Source organism: Oxyura jamaicensis, chromosome 11 (genome assembly GCF_011077185.1).
Source record: "Oxyura jamaicensis isolate SHBP4307 breed ruddy duck chromosome 11, BPBGC_Ojam_1.0, whole genome shotgun sequence".
Taxonomy (NCBI): Eukaryota; Metazoa; Chordata; class Aves; order Anseriformes; family Anatidae; genus Oxyura; species Oxyura jamaicensis.
Genome location: NC_048903.1, coordinates 7,513,898 through 7,532,944, shown reverse-complemented (window position 1 = coordinate 7,532,944; position 19,047 = coordinate 7,513,898). Strand labels below are relative to the sequence as shown.

General features: G+C 36.0%; 1 protein-coding gene across 1 annotated transcript in view; it reads right to left on the bottom strand.

The window, feature by feature from the left end:
• Positions 1-2,966: 2,966 nt before the first annotated feature.
• ITFG1 (integrin alpha FG-GAP repeat containing 1) overlaps positions 2,967-19,047 on the bottom strand; it is a 72,900-nt gene continuing 56,819 nt past the window's right edge. The window contains exons 14-18 of the mRNA XM_035336753.1: positions 18,711-18,789; positions 11,119-11,243; positions 10,242-10,324; positions 8,537-8,654; positions 2,967-5,180 (exon numbers count right to left, since the gene is read on the bottom strand). Of these exons, the coding sequence (XP_035192644.1) occupies positions 5,121-5,180; positions 8,537-8,654; positions 10,242-10,324; positions 11,119-11,243; positions 18,711-18,789 (465 nt within the window). The 3' untranslated portion in view covers positions 2,967-5,120. The remainder of the gene's footprint in view (positions 5,181-8,536; positions 8,655-10,241; positions 10,325-11,118; positions 11,244-18,710; positions 18,790-19,047) is intronic.

Here is a 19,047-nt window from a genome sequence, read left to right as displayed (position 1 = left end):
GAAGGGGACATCCGAGACCTTGGAGGAAAGGTCCCCAGCGCCTCTGGGCATTACAGAGCCATTTCGGTGTTCTAAACAGCTTGATGTGAAGTATTAAGCTTGATGCTGTGGCAAAATCCCAAGTTACATAATTATATTATTCCGCTTACTCGAACTGTCCTTTCAATTTCAAACAGAGACAATACAGTTGCTTCTCAAAGGGGAGTTTCCCACGAACTGTTACAGAGCTGCTGCATTCCAGCAGTGGATAAAGCAGTTTCTTTCTATCCACCTCCTAACTACGTTTTTACAGTGGTAGGAGGGAATGTTCAACTCTACAGTGAAAATTCCTATGTAAAAAGTAGTCCTCATTAGGTGGATCTGCTTTGTGATGGTGTTTTTCTCTGCTAACAAAAATGTTTAACTGTAGCAACCCTAGAAAATACCAGGCAGAGTAATAATTTCTACTGTATCTGTGCCTCATCCACAGGTTTTATCCTTTCTGAAGTACATAAGCAAAAAATTTAAACTGACTGTGCTGTTGTGCAGATTGTTAGGGGCCGCTTATTTATTTATTTATTTATTTTTGAATGCACAATGTAGCTGATGGCAAAATTTGGTATTTTTATTGCTTCTGATGACACAAGAAATGAGGCAACCAGCCTGATTCTCAGATTGCAAGCTGAACGTGCAGTCAAGTAAGCGATTTGTAGTCAATTGTTTCACAGAAAAAAAGAATAGAAAAAATAGTAAATATCTTGTGCTCAATACAAGTTGGTAGTAATTGCAAGGAACTGGTCTGCTATAGCCAATTTAACTGAAAAGTTGCACTTCTAGTTTGTCCATTAGGAGGCCGGACAGAACTATTACACACTTGGGGAAGCATAGGAGCATTTCCAGCCTCTCTTCCCAGGGCTGCATCCATCTGTCAGTGTGGGAGACCTGGGTAGCAGCATCCATTGTGGCATTTTTGCTACCATTTACTGCTGCTTTCAGAGAAATTCCTCATCTGAACACCCCTGTTGCTTTGTCTCATTACAATTCTTGTGATAAGTGGTGCTTTAAAATACTCCACAGTAAACTGGTGACAGCTCTGAAAAAACTTTTGCTTCCCGCTTTCTGAGCCTGCAGAGTGCCTTTTCCAGGGACGAGAATGCTGTGCCATCAGGTCAAGCTACCATTAAGCTTGAGTTTAGTAGTTAACGAAGATTAAAAACTGCTTTTGGACGGCCAGCCGTGCATTCTGCTGCTCTACTGAGCTGTCATCGTTCTTGAACGGGAGCCGTTCCTGGAAGGGAACGAGATCACTCATTTGGATACAGCTAGTTAAATACTTGCACAACCAGTTAAATAACGAGTCAGTTGAACTGCTACAATAAAAGTTTTGGATTTCCATTATTAGAACTGATTTTGCTTCTTCCCAATAGTTCTTCCTTAAAACTTCCTTTGGTTTTACTGTTCTGCAAAGAAATTTAAATGTTAACATTACCCAACATATTCGCTGCTTTCAGGTAGCAGGTGGTACATCACAGATAGCCTTGGACCAACGGTCAGTTTGTGACCTTGTTTGACATTACCTGCGTATCATTTTTAAAAGAGGTTGCAAAAACACAGATGTTAACAGTGAGTGAGTAATTAGGAAAGGAAGTTAGGAGTAGCATTTTAACTGTTCTCTTGCTTGGGCTTGTCAATAGGATTGGGTGCATTTGTTAAATCTTAATTACATATAATTTCCAATGAGAAAATGATGGAAGATGCAGGTGCCTCAGTGTGGTAATAAAATATGTAATCATACAGAAATGTGTAATTGACTTTGTTATTTACTACTGAATTAAGAACACTGCACACTTCCTAGTAGTCATTAAGAATACCGATAGTCTTCAGGAAGCTTACTGTGCACTTCTGTATTTGCTAGGCAATATAATTAGATCTGAGCATTCAGATACGTCTAAAAACTTCTCTAGCGCAAGTCATGCAACAAGGTTGGAATATATTTTACATTTTTTAAGGTTTTATCACAGAAGGGATTCAATTTTTCACCAAAGACAGGAATTAATTACAATAATGGTGCTATGCGGTTGATATTTTCAAAGTGACAGCTGTGGCTGGTATTACTAGAGCCTCAACAGAAAGATCCAGTTGCCAAAATGGGGGAAAAATTAAATGGATAGTATACAGCTACTGAAACAGCACAGGAGTATTTCAGACTTAAAAACTCTGCAGCTCTCTGTTTCTTGACATACATCTCAGTCTTTGATCAAAAATATTGCTTATTCCTTTAGAATACATTTGAGTCACAGATGTTAAAAAAATCTCTTTGGTTATCACATTTAACCCTTTTGCATTGTTTTGACAAAACTAAGCTCTGAGGACTATAAACTAATGTAGTAGAAATGTATGGGCTGACTTCTGTTCTGTTAAGTGGCATTTATCTGAAAGAAGTTCTAGAAGTCCTGAATTGACTTGGTGCATTTACACTGACTACTCTTCAATGAGTTGTAGCAAATCTTTTTAGTGCAGCTATTACTGAAGATGGCCTCATCATAGGAGGGATCCCCTACTATACAGAACATGCCTATTCATCTGCAGCAGAAAAGTTGGTTCTTTTGTTGGGGATTATACCGCATTAATGATAAATCTAGCAGGAAGATTCAGTCTTAAAGCTTCTCATGGAAAATGAGAACAAAGCAAGCTGGTATTTCAACAGCCATCTGTCAGTTGGCATGTCAACAGTATTTTTATATAGGTGAGATTTCACACCGAAGAAGCCTTCCAATAGCATTTCTCACCAGGGCTGTATTAGGGTGGATGTATTTTGAAAATTTACGCAGTTAAAACTGTTTCTTGGTTCCAGTGAAGATTACCTGGAAATACGCTTTCTAATTGATATTGCTTTCTTAAACTTGCTGGTAGAAGGGTAACAACCTTACTGAAACAATTTTTGATGCCTATGGAATAGAAAGAAAGCCAAAGTATGACACAAAACCTTTGACAAGAGGTTTAACACTATTTAATGCCTTAATTCAAAATAATATGCGTGGACTGTTGTAAGCCAAGCTCTGAGCAGTTGGAACCTGTCATAAAGTCTATTATAAGAAAGCTATTAAGGCTCCAAGAAAGCGTTGTACATGAAGGGATGCAATGATGCGCTACTGAACATGCAAACCACCTTAAAGCAACAGATACTGAGTTCATTGTTCTGTTAACTTGACAGCAGCTTAAATGTCAGCATGAGGTTATTTCATTCCTAATTGTTTTTTTTTTTTTTTTTTTTTTCTTCCAAAAAACATAAGGAGGCTAATCTATGCTTGTTATATTGTGACAGAGAGCTACAGCTGACTTTGCTGCCACAGTGGCATTTTGCATTTAGCCTTGTTCTCCAACCACCCAAAAGAAAGAACACATTAAATTGTGCTTCCTCTTAATTATGAAACCCTTTATTAAATTTGCTATTAGGAGAGAATTCTATCAATGGGGTTTAACAAATACAATAGCCTTAAGGATTTATCTAAAAAAAAATAATCTACCTTTCCATGCTACTTCAAGAGAAATATTAAAGGTGCATATTAAGAAAATATGCTGTTCTGAATAATTGGGGGAATGTAATATGACAGTCTCCTTTGTTGGAATCTTAACAGTTCATATAAGAAATAATAAATAAAAACTTGGTAATGGAGGAGACTTTCAGTACTTTTCTCAGTTTTGGCTTGGAGCTGCTATTATAACGGGCCAGTTCAGCACTGGCCCCGTGACAAGGTGTTTGAGTTGTGATTCAGGGTGGACACAATCAGTTCAAGTTTTGTACCTGCTCTCTTAACTCCTCCTGTATTGACAAGCATACCGGCTTTCAGCGTGGAGGAGATACTGATCACTAACACTACCGAGGTGATTGCCTGCAAGACCAATGCCTTTAAAGTTTGTTTGTTGTGAAAGTGTGTTCTAATTTATCAAACAGTATTTATTAAGAATGCAAGCCGACAGATTTATATGCACAATAATAAATAAACTAATATCACTATGGATATAGGAACAGCTATCAAAAATACAAGCTTGATTATTTCTAGAGAGTATACCAGGGTCCTGATTATTGTGAGCCACTCTAACATGAATCACTACTTTAATACGGAGTTGAGCTACTCTTCTTTTGTAGTTATTACAGACTTACACTTTGGGCATATTGTACATTGCTTATTCTGAGCTTCCTATTACATTCTTGATTTCATCTTTGCAAATTTCATCCATTAATAATGAATTTTAGGGAGTCAATGCTCGTTCTCCTTCCACTCCAAAATTCTTTTAATTTCTTTAAAAGACAAGAACATCTGACCAAACAACATTTCCCCCACCTTTCTTAAAAATAAATAGCAAAAACACCCCTAAAGTTACTTCCGTGACTTTAGGCCTTCCTAAAGTAAGCTTGGTTACAGTTTACTTACAAAAGCCGTTGTTTGTGTCATGCGAATACATTTTATGACTATATATGTATTTTTAAATGTGTCATCTTCTCTCCAGAACCAACATACAAATGCTGTATCTATGCCATGAGTTACTGAACGAGCATCAACTGCACAGGTTTCTTTTAGTTCTCCAATTCCTAAATTCTTAACTATTGCACATATGGATTTTAATAAAGAAAAATGCAGACTACTTCAGATGGAGCACCATTTAGTACAATCAATTAATTATTACATCATCTGAGAAATTGCTCAAGATGGATTTTCAGAAAGGCAGTTTACTTTGCAGGAATGTATAAATGACAATACCCATTCACGTGGTACAAAGTGTTCTGCTCACTGAAATGCTAAACGTTATTTACACAGCTTTATTTCTATCGGAGTATTACTGAAGAATGGGTGGTATGTAAACAATGGTACATGCAGTATGATCCCTCATACTAGGAAAAATAAATGTACAGTTTTGTTAAATAAAGACCAAATGCTATCATATACATTTTGTTTTTCCTGGAAGGCCTTACGAGACATTCAGCTCTACCTTTAATACGTTCCAAATAAATACCAAATAATGCAACATTTACAAATAGCACACCAGCAGTATTTTCCACAGTAATCATTTTACAAATCAGAATGTAGTATTTCAATTAAGCAAAAGAGTAGCAGCTCCTTCACAAATATTAAGGCATGTCACATAGCATCAAAATGGAACCGATGAGCCTCCTGTCGCTTCTCTCTGTCATCTGCTTTCTGAAAAATGAAAATAAAAATAATTAAACACTTCATAGGATCTACAGCAATGCTGTTATAGAAATGAGTTGACAAATGGCAGAGAATGGTTGATTTTCTCCAAGTCACTCATTTGACAAAATGCAAAAAGCTTAGGAAAAGCCTCAATAATTAGCTTTTAAGTGATGTCAGTTTGTAACAGCAATAATCTACTCAAGATTGGCTTCTGCTGTTAATGCTCGGCTGTTTTTGAATTTATGACCCATTATTTTCTGTTGTTCTTTACAATGCTTTTTAAAGAGGAATATTTCGAAAACAAAAGATGTTTGCTAGTGTGTATTTCTTTAGTCTGTATTATAAATATGAGATGAAATTACTCTGGATTAACTGTAAGTGTTGCCGTCTATGTTACACTTGAGATGAAATTTTTTAAAAAAATTCTTAAATACAAATTCAGACAAAGATGAACAATTAACAGCACCAAGTGGGCTAAAAACAGACTGTTCCATGTTTTTGTTTTTATTGAGAAAATGTGAGGTAGGATGCATTTCCCTGCTTATTTATGCAGAGCACACACTGATCTGCTGAAAGAGTAGTTTGGATGGCGCTTGGAAAAGAGAAGCATATTTAAGTTGTACCTAGAATCCAGGGAACGTGCAATTACATGGCCTCTCCCACCTGCCTCCTCTTGTGTTTTAAAGCAGTGGCAGAGTAGGAAAGCAGCTGTTCCTGGATTTTGAACACACTGTGAACTTTTCTAGAAACCAATGTTTGTCTCATGACAGACAAGTCTCTGTAAATCTTATCGTAAGAAAAATCAGCAAAAAGAGATATAAATGGTTTTTTAGCTTGCTTATACTTTTTTTGACGATGAGTAAAACAAAAAAACCCTTTACAGTATGCTGTTGTGTGGGCATTCAGACTTGTACCCGAGTTGATAAATATACATGACAATTTTGGTAGAAATCAGTGCATGTGTTCTGCCATGAACATTTGTCATCTGCTCTGGCTCAAGGCCAACGATTTCCCCATCACACAACGTTTATACGTGACAGCGATTCCTTTGGGTTAGCTATGGATTTTGTTGCATTCCGTAGCAGCAGCAGAGCTGTCAGGGAAGTTTAACATACATCAGCCTGGCTTTTTGGCAGTGACTTTATCAATGCCAGTAGTATTCTGAATGTCAAAAATGGGGTGGGAAGAGGGGAGCGGCATACTCTGACACTGAAATGCTTGTCACATTTTTTGTGGTCTCACTTAAAAAGTAATTTTCACTCCATTTTTTGTCTGCTTCATGAAAAAATTACCACTTCAAAATTTGACCAACTTATATTCTGAGGAAATAAGAACACATCCAAAGCTGCCTAGCAGGATTATCGTCAATGCACAGCGCCAACACCACAAAGCAAATTAAAAAGAATCAGAATACAGGAACATCGAGGTCCTCAGCTAGTGTAGCAGACTACTGTTGTAAGAGGAGTAATAGTAAAAACTAGGAACTGAGATTTGAAAGCTTTTTTTTTTTTTTTTTTTTTTTTAAAGTGGATACAAAATTTCTAAGGAATGACAGAGCAACATAATATCCCTAAATACCACAGTTATTTAAACAATACAGTAGTGGCTGGTAAATGAGTGCATAAGCACTACTGTAGACTAAGAACTTCGGCTACTTCTCTGCAGAGGTCAAAGTACATGGTTTATTTTAACTGCTGAATAGAACACTGCAGCTTACAGACCAATATATCCTCTGGGGGAAAAGAAGAGGTTGTAACTGCCTGTACATTTCCCCTTTCTTTCTTTGTGATATGTACTCTAGAAATCTGCAGGGGAAAACAGCATTTAGGCAGAACAGTATTTTTATGAGAGGATTACTGAAGGAGGCAGTAAAGCAAGCATAAACTCAGAAACAAGAAACTTCGGAATTTAATCCCCGGTCATGCCAGTGATGCGCAGTTCAGCTGTGGTCAGGATTCTGTCTTGTTCTACACCTCAACCATTTCTTCTAAAAATTGGGAAGGTAAAAATCAATGGGAGGGCATTGGAAAATTATTGGAATTAACAAGTATTTATATAGTACTCTGCAAATAAACATAATAAATCTAAATATTTGTGCCTATTTTGAGCAAGACGCAGCTGCTGCAAAGGAGTTTAACATATAAGCAAATACCATTTCATTCGCATACACTTAATGGGGTTTAAAAGGGTTCAGAAAGCAACCACTCTGGGCTGAGTGCTTTTCTAGATTAAAATATATGAATTATTACATAAAGAATTGTTTTCAACATTGACATAAAACCTCAGTTTCTCCAGACAGAATTGGCATATAGTTACTCCTTCACAACCCATTTTTTTAAATATATTTTTTGTTATTCGTCACTCAAGATGTCTTGAAGACAGAGTTAAACCCAGCCAGTGCATAGTCCAAGCTACCATTTAGCAATGCTTTCTTGGTACATTAGGACACATTAAGGACAGTCATTATAAAATGTGTATTTCCTTGCTTTGGGTGTTTCATACCCAGCATTGCTATTATTTGGAGACCGTATTTAACATTTTGAAGAGTGGAGAATGACAGACAAATAGTATTTAAATATGAAGCATGCGCAAAGCCTATCTATATATTTAACAAGGTCATTTTATTTCCACGAGCGCAAAATAACAAACAGTTCTACCATGTCAAAATGTGCAGTAATTCTATTTGACAGCTAAGATTATGGTTTGGGTATGTAGTAGCATTTATTGGCAATTCTGCCAGTTGGATATGATTGCGAACTGCACATAGTTAAGAAAAACGGGAATGCATTTCTTTTGTGACATGAAAGGCCCCTTTCAAAATGCTTCTTCAAATCAATGGATTTCTATACACTGCATGTATAATTCAGACACACAGAGCAAGCAGCCAATATGCACACGATTGACTCCCTGTACCATCTTGAATGCTAATGTTAGTGCAATCAACAAAGATAGAGAGATGTTTTTCCTTTTTTCAGATTACCAGCAGAACTCAAGATAAGTAAATAGAATTTATGTTCCATTTTCTGAGTACAGTGCTCCTCTAAACTCCGCAAAATAGAACACTTAGATATAAAACAAAAACTTTGCATTTAGTTGGGAATAAGAGCTTAATAGCAAAAGCTTATCCATGTTTTTAGTCACTTCCATTTTTAAGTGTCTTAGAGTTTAAATAATAATCAATGCCAATTTTCAAGCTTGCAATAATAATAAATTAATGAATTAATAATAAATACCTTTTGAGAATTAATGCAGTGTGTGTCAAGTTATACTGCAGAAAACTACTCAAAAACGTACAACACTATAAAATATCAGGAAATGTTAAATAGTATAGAAAACAGAAAAATACTACTGATTCAGCTTACCTTTTCTTGCCAGTGTAATATGCCAATTATTGCCAGGATGAAGACACAGACACCAATTAATGCTATAGCTGTTAGCAGCACAATGTTACTTGGGGTCAGATACAGCTTGGCACTCCAGCTATACAAAAGAGGAAAACCCAAGGAAACATTAATACCCTTCATTAGGGAGCAGAAAATAGATTTAATTTAAAAAGATGAAAAGAACTTGCTAGTGTTAACACATAACAACTTGGTCCACAGAAACCTAGTGGCTATACTTGAAGACTGGAGCTTAATGGTCTTTACATAGAAATATATGGCTTAATATAATTATTTTCAGGTAATGCCATGTTGAAATTCAGTTGCTATTTAACTATCCAGGAATGCCATGGATATCCTCAGGGACTGATGCTTTCCTCATTAGAGTTATCTCACACTGTCCCCCTGGGACAAAGTAAAGTGCATAGGAAAGCCTTCCACAAAACTGTCTGGGACCTGGGGAGATGGAGAAGCAGGGTGAAGTTTACCCCACAAAGGAAGCTCTTCTTGAACAAGCTCATGGGGAACAGTTAGTTACGACTCTCTCAGTCTGAAGGTTACCCAGGGACAACTGTAGTTGTAGGCAAAAGAACCAGCTCATTATGTCAGGAAGATGCTGGAGAGCAATAAAACTAGGCACCTTAAGGCCATCTGAAAGACATCTCCAGAATGTTGTGGGGTCCTGAGGCTCAGTAACACCATGCTTATACACCAGGCTTCCTGTCATGGGAAAGCTGTCAGCAGGATCCCTTACGTTGAGGCCTCTCAGGAAATGACACTTATATTAAAAGAAAATATGAATTTAAGAAGCATTTATTATGAAATCTGTTTTCTCCTGGAATTCTATCCTACACTATTCTACAGTGTCCATGAATATAAGAAAGCAAAAATAGTTTAAGGATAAGACAATTGAGAAAGTTTCTATATAATGCATACCTTTAAATACCTCAAGTCTCAAATTTTCTACTTCTAGCAGATGTTATTCCTGTGGTTGTTAATTAGCAACTCAAGTGGCACATCACTTCTCAACTGTTACTTGTTCTATAGCAAAATTAGCTGCTGAAACTGATGTCAGAATCATTTCTGCATGATAAATGCAACTGACCTCACTAGTAGATCAAGCGGCAAAAAGCAGCTGGAATATGCGACTCATGTTTTCTCTAATAGCAGACAGAAACATGCTTCTTTCTGGGATAAACATTTTAATTGTAAAATGAATTCAGTGTTGTAGCTCTTGTGTAAGTAACCCCTTTACCTCTACTTAAAGAAAAACATTCATACCTATGGCAACAGATACCATTCAGAAGGGCTGAACCAAAGCTTTTATATGCAACTAGGCAGAAATTGCATGTTTGGCAAAACAGAAATGCTTGCTTCCATCATTACCATGCTTGCAATTTGTCAAAAAGAATGCTGGTAAATCTAGAAAGTAAGTTATTATTTACAACAGTTGAGCTGGTAATAGGTTTTGATTGTTAATGGTTACTACACAGGAGTCCACGTGAATACTCACGAGTATTCTGCCCAGTCACAGAAGCTACAACACGAAGAGAGCTAACTCCCTCCTCCTTGGTTGTTTTTCGATTTACTTTCTAGACAAGTGGCTTTTTAACCTACACATAATGCCTGATTTTATAGGCATTAATAATGTAATTTAGTGAAGTTCAATTCAAGATGATGAAATTACCTTCGAGGAACGTTATGAGGATATGGGATGACTATAAGCTGGGAGTTGGGTATGATAGCTGTCCATTCTTGTTTTCTTACGGACTGAAAGAAGAACAAAGACTATGTCAATTCCTAGCAAACAATTACTAATTTAAGAGCAAAGAATTCTGAAATTCTCTGTTGAAACACATAAATCAACTTTTTTTTTTTTCCTTTTTGTAAGTATAAGTGACTATTCCCTTCCAAAAACAACAACAAAAAGCAAAATAAGTGTTGCTAACATGAAACATAGTATCTGCTTAAAAAGTATAAAGCAACAACATAAAAGGGAAATAAGAAAAGAACCAATTCTGCAGAGGAATTTTATGCAGGCAAAGCAATTATCCAAATCACAATTTGGACAGTATATTAATAAAAATACCTTAAAGCAGTACCATCAGGTTTTTAAAGACAGAGTGGTCAGGACCCTACTTTCATGTTTCACCTGAAATTTAGATTATCACGGCAATCTGCACCTCCCATCATATTGATCATGGTGCCAGCACCAAAGCAGAAAGGATTCTGAGTTTACAGGCCAGTCAGACCAGCCCCAGGGAAATCTTACATCTGAGACCATAATAATTGATCCACCAGACCTAACATGCATTTATGATACAAACAAGCACCATATAGCTAACATTTATAGACAATTCCAGTCATCTTTTGTTCTTACTGTTATAGCTTTAGGGCTCACACTCACCCCCAAAACCAGGCCTTATATGGTGGTTTTTTTTTTTGGCAAATTTCTTTGATGTTTGTACTTCTGAAATAAGTATCCTAGCAGTATTTATCTCTAAACTCTATTACAAAAGGTAACACCACAAATAGTAGTTTGACAATCTTAAATTTCAACTAACCTTTTCTCCTAAAGGACGAGGAATGCCAACGTACAAATGGTCGAGGAAATTAGCACTACGTCCCAAGCCTAGCACATTGTACGGCAACTGGAGAGCAAAATGTGCCGATTGGCTAAGTTGTCCAGCTGTAATAAAATTAAAAAGGAAACTCAAGTTAGTATTTTGAAAAAAAAAACAAAACAAACTGTTCTATACAAACACATGTTTCTGGGTGAGCCATAAAAATGTTTTTAAAAAATTGAACAACCGCAAGATTATTTAACTCTTAAAGATTCAATCCCACGTTTCCAAGCTTGTGGGCACTAGAGAATTGCTTAAATGCTTGAGATTTCTAGGTAAGATGATTCTTTTGAGCACCATTTCTATGTCAAACAAACACTACTATTTGTTACTAGTTGAGAAGAAATGAGCTGTTGATGTTTGTTTTGATATGGTTAGTGCCAAGTCTCTTGCCTCACTGATTTACAAGCTCAGACTCAACATGTGAAGGTTCACATTCTTAGTAGTAGTAATCACTAGCTATTGTTTTTTTGTGTTACAAAGTTAGCTAAGAAAACGATCATAAATTCTCAAATAATAATTTGATTTAATGACAAGAGGATTACAGTGGTTGCAAGTTACATCCTCACAGAACATGTAATTATAAAGAACTAAGTGAGAGACTGTAAGGGAAAAACAACATTCTATGTTGGAGCTATCTACAGGTTCACCAACATCCTATTTCTAAGGTAGTCAATTACTCGATTTAAGTAGAACTCCTGTAATCTCAATTTCTGGCAAACTGATCCAGATCCTATGGGGGATTCTCTATAAAGCCTCTTAGCAAGTGATCTGGTTCCACAGCACGAATATTAGAATCTCATAAGCACCACAGGGAATTCAGCCCTGAAAATAAAAGGGGAAAGTGGACTGAATGTGCACACTTGCAACTTAGATGCCTATTATATACAGTGCTACTAACACCTGTGATACTTCTGAAAGCCCAAGCTCCAAAGCTGACATAACTACATTAGAATATGTTTTCATTAAAAATGACTTTAGACCACAAAACTAGAGAATTAAAACTGGAAACACCAACTCTTCAAGTAAAGCAACAATTAAATCATAATGTTGCTGATATTCAAACTTTCTGCACATGTTCACACCTGAATATCTGAAGTTTGGCAATATTGCATGCAATATTGCTGGAGTTCAAATACGGTTTCTATACAAAAAGAAGTCATAGAAAAACGTACTACATACTGTATCACCGCATATAGTGACCAGAAAACCCCTCTTAACAGAATTCAGGTATTCATTTATTAAATGATTGAAGCTTCTACTATGAACACAGTCTTCTTTCTATATAGTGAATAGTGAAATTCTACCTAATGAATCTTGCAATGTCAAGTGACTACCGAAATTAAACTTCCTTTGTCTTGTACATGCTGTAATGTTTACATCAAGTGTCTAGCAGCTATTACAGCGATGAATTTAGCATTCACATCACAATCCAATTTAGTTAACCAGCATGAGAGCTCAATGCAACAACAAAGAGTAAGCAGATTTCCAAAAGCTATAAGGGCATGACTTAACAGCATGTAAAAGGTCATTTTATCACAGAAGGCTTAAAACAAAAACAAAGCCAAAACAACAAAATGAAAAAACTTTAAATGAGGATTGTAAAAATTGTCAGTCCATACAACTTCAGCCATACAGCTGCTTAAACAAATCACAACTTGATCCATACAAGCAATCCAAAGAATCTAATCATAGGGTAACATTATGCATAGTCATGGCTATTGGTCTTCGAGTAAACCTGAATAATTTATTGTTCTGTGGTTCCTTGCCCACAGGATTAGTATTTTTGGTATACACAAGCTGTAATTATGAACCTATTCATTTCATACTAACTACAAAGTCAAAAATAAGTCTATTGACATATTTCAAGAGAGAAAATTAAAAGGCTGAAGTGAATTAAAAGGCTGAAGTGAAAACATGAAACAATGGATCAACCTGAAGCTCCATGCAGGCTGGGCCTTGCTTGTGTAATTTCAAGGGTCTGTCTGTTATGTAAGATATTGTACATCTAAAAGCGTATCAAAAATAGTTTTGGTAAGCTACACGCTGCATAAAATAGCAGGCTCTCTCTGCCAAAGGTGATTTTATCACAGGAAGATTTAGAAGGAACTGTACTTTTCCCTCAGCAGTTTGGCTTGTCAACACAGTAAGGAGCCAGCCAGTACTGCTATGGTTATGGACTGCTAGTCTCATCTGAGGGTAAAGCAGCAGACAGACAGACTTCAAGGCCAGGCCCTCGCACAAAGAAGAGAAAGAGAAGGTATTTTGAGGTCTCTGATGTTGCATGGAAGAGGGAGAAAGCAACTAGGAACACAATAAAATTGGACTGTGGTAAAGAGGGAAGAGGTAGCAGAGAGGAAGAAAAATGGAGTAAAAAAATGGCAATGGCTAGAGGTAGCCAGATGTTCATAGAATGTCATAGTATGAAATTTCACGACAATCCTACCATTCAACTTGTTCAGCCCTTGACTAGGCAACAATCTAATAAAGATGCTTCTCTTGTGCTGGTGCTACAATATGAAATTGGACTTGTGCAGTTTATGAAAATACTCCAGTAAATTAACCAGCTGCTCTGCATTAAAGTATCTGATCTTATTTATGTTTTTCCAAGTCCATATGGACACTTAGTTCTAAGAAAATCAGTTTGTGTTACTGACAATAAAATAAATGAAACTAAAAATATCAAGTAGGTAGTCTTTTCAAGAAAACACCAAGGATCATTACTGTGGACCACTCCAGCTTGCAAAAATGGCATAACTGCAGTTTAGCCAAGGTGAGGGCTGTTAATAAATAGAGCTGTATAAACTGATACCAGTTCGATAAGGCCAGTATTACTGCAGTCTTCAAGCAAACACATTCAAAACCTGTGAGATTCAGTAATGCTACTATTTCATTATCACAATTGACTTTTTGCTTCTCGTTGTTTTTTAAACTTCAGCATCCCTAAAAAAAAAGCCCCGAAAATTGCATTTGATTAACTTCACTAAATTCATCTCATGTATCCCCCCAGCTCACAAAAACAGCTTTAATTCAATCTGTGCTCAACTTCAGCCTACTCTAGTTTTTGTCAGGCAGTGCTGAATGCAGGATTCAGCTGAAAAACTGTCAGAATAATATTAGAAATTTCTTAGGAGCCAATAAAAACTCAGAAATACAGAAGAGTTAAAAATCCTGGATGACACACACTTAACTGTGGAATCTCCGAAAAAATAACTCCAAGAGGTGAAATAGGGAGTGAAGAAGGCAGATTGCAGAAAAGAGATGAGAGTGCATGCCTGAAATTAGTTTGCCTACTTCTCCCAGATTTACAACAGACCTTGATTTGATCATAAAATTTATTCAATACTAAAAGTTGTTACAACTGAATTCCCTCTCAGAGAGGAAAGGTCTGTAGAGATGTTAACAAAAGATGTAAGGTCCAATACTTCTCAATTCTAATGCTTATTTTGGTAATTGCTATTCCTTGTAGCTAGTTTAACAGTATTTCTTGTTTAAGATTAAAAGAGAATTGAGCAATGTAGAAGTAAAAGCACTGAGTATACGCTAATTATTATTCTGCTATCTTTTAGCAGCACACTGCAGTGTTAATAGTAGAGAGAGTAATTCTAACAATGTTTTAAAAAACCCTCTCAATTATGCAAATTTCCTGTAGTTAAGACTTGGCAGATCAAAGAACCTTAAAATGAGTTTGATAAGGACAGCCATATGTGCCTTGTTATTCTACTTTTCGCATGAATATTGTATATGTGAAAGATACTGTATTTCTGAACTACAGACCTGCAGAATTAGGAACATCAGAAACAGAATGGTGAATGTTTCTTCATTTACTGTATGATTTACTTTAGCCCTGGGATGGAAGGATAACTTAAGAATAGATAAGTTCGGCTTCAGCGGTCCAGCCAATAACTGTTCCTATGCTAAGACCAGTGGTAAAGACAAGTAGCATCAGCTGACATGAAAAATTAAATTGAATGCTGAACACCATTCTCATTAGATAAAGAACAATGTTTTATTCATGTTACTTTTTGGGAAAGATATTATATAAAAAAATGTAACAACAAACTATCAGATTCCCTCATTATTGCTTTCATAAAATTCAAAGCTTTGGATATGGATTGTTCCATGGTATTATATAAAGAATAGAAATAAGTTGACAAAAAATAGCTTTAAAATGGTATTGATGCTATATTGTTAAACTTAATGTGGAAAAGATCATGTGTAGGTTTATAAGTGGCCCAAAAATACCATCTGGGTTTGGTACTGTCAACCAATACACATACATGAAAGTATTGCTTGAGGTATTTCCTGACAGTCAAATAGAACACAGTTCTGATATAACAGACAAATGTTTTCAAGAGAGTATCCTGTATAGCATTAAAATTCCAGTTAGAGAAGCATTTACTGAATTTTACAAGTAGGACTTGAAAGAGAAGAAAGTTTAAGTACAAACTTAATAGCTACAGAAAATTCAGTTTTGAGAAGCACTTGTCGAAATTAAAGACAAAAAAAATCTATTAACATATTACAATTCAGGAACCGATCAAAGAGTATTATGAAATTCCCTGTAGCAATACTGTGAGGGTCATAAGTACACTTGGAAATAATTACGAAATAACAGTAATGTCAAAACTGAAGAGGAAATTCATCATGATTGGACTCAGTTTTTTATTATTGTAAATATGGTAGTAGTGAAGATGAATGGTACTATAGCAGTACTAAATCATATTTGATAGCTGTTTCTCAGCATAAATTGTAAAAAACATTCAATTTCTAAAAGCAACCCCCTTGAAAAAACAAACAACCAACCAAACCTAAGATAATGTCTTTAAGGAAAAAAAAAGATGTTTATTTTCCTTGGAAGAGGAAAGTGGAAAACAAAGATTAAGAATATGATACATAAATTAGGTCCAAATTTTAAGCCAACTTTCCTCACCACAGATAAAATGAATGTGTAAGCTGTGTGCATTCTTCCATGACACAGATGCCAGCAGTTCAATCATCTTTATTTTGCCACTAGGTTATTTTATAGGATTGCATAAATAACGAGTGCTAAAGGGTCAAACACAAACTTGTAACCTGTACTAAACTTGTAATTCTACATTTCCTCAAGGTAAGGTTTAAAATCAGCTTATATTTCTGTGAATTAAGCTTTTAATAAATATTCTGCATTCAGACCCCATAAATGCATTATTTTTCATCTTCTGCTTAAAACTAAGTCAATTTATAAAAAATAACTTTAATTTTAAAAGCAGTATATCATAAATTAACCAGGTCTGCCAACATGCAATCCTCTACAGTTATCATTTATGTATATATATGTGGGATACAATAAAGTGTTTAAGGATCTGATAATACAGATTCTACTTGCTGTCAGACATGGTTTTATAAATGTATATTATGACCTCACTTAAAATATAGGACTTAAGTCTGAAATTGTGTTAACTACAGATACGTGGCAGAGTGAAAAACCATTCCAACTACATGAACAATGAATCTAAATGAGTATAATTAGATCTGAGCAGAGGTTGTGTTGTAGTTTCTTTGATTTATAGCTACTTTATAGCAGTTTCCTAAAGACAAAAAGATACGTTTGATTGTATTACTAACGTGTTTATTTACTTATGCAAAAAAGTCTTTTTGTTACAGAGGCAGTACTTCTGATTCTTTGATAGTTAGATTGTGCGTAGGTATCTACTCAAAAGTCACATGGCCAGAGGAACTATGAAGCTGTGTTTTCATTAAGTTTATATTTGCATGTGTGTACCAAATTTAGGCAGGCCCACGTTAAGTCCCAGTGAGCCTGAAGGAGTAAATACATTACACTACTTGAAACCCACTGATTTCTTCGTTTAGATGCATGTTCATTCAATGAATACACTGAATGAACTTTAATTGGCAGTCTGGAAAGACATTTTCTAATCCAGAAATTATAGTAAATTCCAGCAACTGTGACAGCAACTGTCAAGAAGCTTTATTAATGGGTCCATACTCCAAGAAGATAGCCCTGACGAGTACAGAGGGGTAGTGGCCAACTGCAAGTTTAGTTAACAGCAGAAAGATCAGTGAACACCAATTTTTATTACACAAATTTGTGAAAGTAAGGAGTTTTACTCTTTATAAAGATACTAAATGTGTTCCAAGCTGTTGACACTTTTGCTCTTTTGAAAAAACAAGGATTTAGGTCTTTTAAAAAGAGGAATGAGTACAATAACATGTCTTTATACATCTTCATGTACACCTTCATAACTGAACTCTATGATTAATATGCAACATGTCAGCAAAATAGGTCAAAAACCAAGTTACCCAGTCATCAAGAACAGAACAGGCACTCCAATAAGCAATAAAGTCAAATGGGCAACACAATAGGTATCTCTAGAGATCTTGCTGAGTAAAAATGCCTTCAAAACCAGGACACGAACCGTGAAATAAAACATGCCTGTATTTGCATGGATCTCTCCCACATCTCTTTGCAAGCAGTCCTGTTTCTTGGCTGGAACCTGCAACACTTTTTAGCCTTACATTCTATGTCCCCATAATCCCTCCAGAGAACACTAAGCTTTTGTCCACTATGCTCCTTTGTTACTGCTCGGGCAAGAACATGTCCGGCTACGGCTAACTCCAACTGTATGTAGATCGACCATATGGCCAGCCTGAGGACAAAACAGACCAAATCACTGTTGATCTCCAAGTAAAGTCTTTTTCTCACATGGAATTCTGTTTTCTACCTAACTGTTGATTTTTAAGGAACTGGTGAAGTTTTACTCGAAGCACATATGTTTCCATTAAAATTGGCTTCAGTAGGCCAACAGATTCAAGTTATTTGGGACTACAGATAACCAAGACAGTACCCTGAAGTAAGTTCCATGTCCACAGGAATTCTGGCTTATAATGAATAAGGACAGCCATCCTGTACAAGCCTTTGCCAGGATTTTCCAGTATGGTTAAAAAGGTTGTACTGTGACTTCGCTCTGACAAAGTTTGCCAGCCTTCACCTTGGTAATTTGCAATAATAGAGATATGCCAGTTGGTACCCAATGTGAACTGGCAGCCTAAGCATAGTATATCAGACTCGTGCCCTATCTGAGACTACCTGAAAATCTCTAAGCTCATGATGCAGTTCTGAGTGTTTCTACCTAAACAAGTAAGCTCTTATTAGCTTTCGCTTATGAAGAAAAATTTCAGAGCAATAAAACCGCGAACAAAACTGGCAGGATGGTAAGTTGGTTAAAGTGAATTCGTGCACCTGGAAAGAGTATTCTGCATTTTCATATTGGCATTAATTACTAGTTTAACCAACAAATGCAGGTTAATACTTTCAAGCCCATAGCACCTATGAATACAGAAGTACTGCATATTTCAGGATATCTTATTTCTTTATATTTTCTAGGGTGGAATAAACAGTTCTGAGCACAGTGTTCAAGGTGAGAGAATTATCACTGATTTATGATCCAATATATCCAAATTCCTTCCCCTAGACTATTGCTATTATTTAGTCGTGTTATGAGATGTCATGTCTTATGAGATTATCTTACCTGATCCATTTTTCAGGTATCCATTTGCATCTACAGTTGTGTACATGATGTAAGGACCAGGCTGATTAACACCAAAAGGCTACAAGGGTGGGGGGGGGGGGGGGGGGTATAGGAAGGGAAGAAGAAGCAGGCAACATTTTAGGAACAGATAAAGCAATACTAATTAAATAGTAAACCAAAGACACTTTCACAGGAAAAGGATTTCTTTGTATGGATAATTCTGAAACCTTGTTATTGCTTTGCTCATGGTAATATGTGAAAATTCATTTTCAAAACAAGGTTTATTAGTTGTCTAAGTACCATTTAGTTTCTCATGAAGAGCACAATACTACTCAGT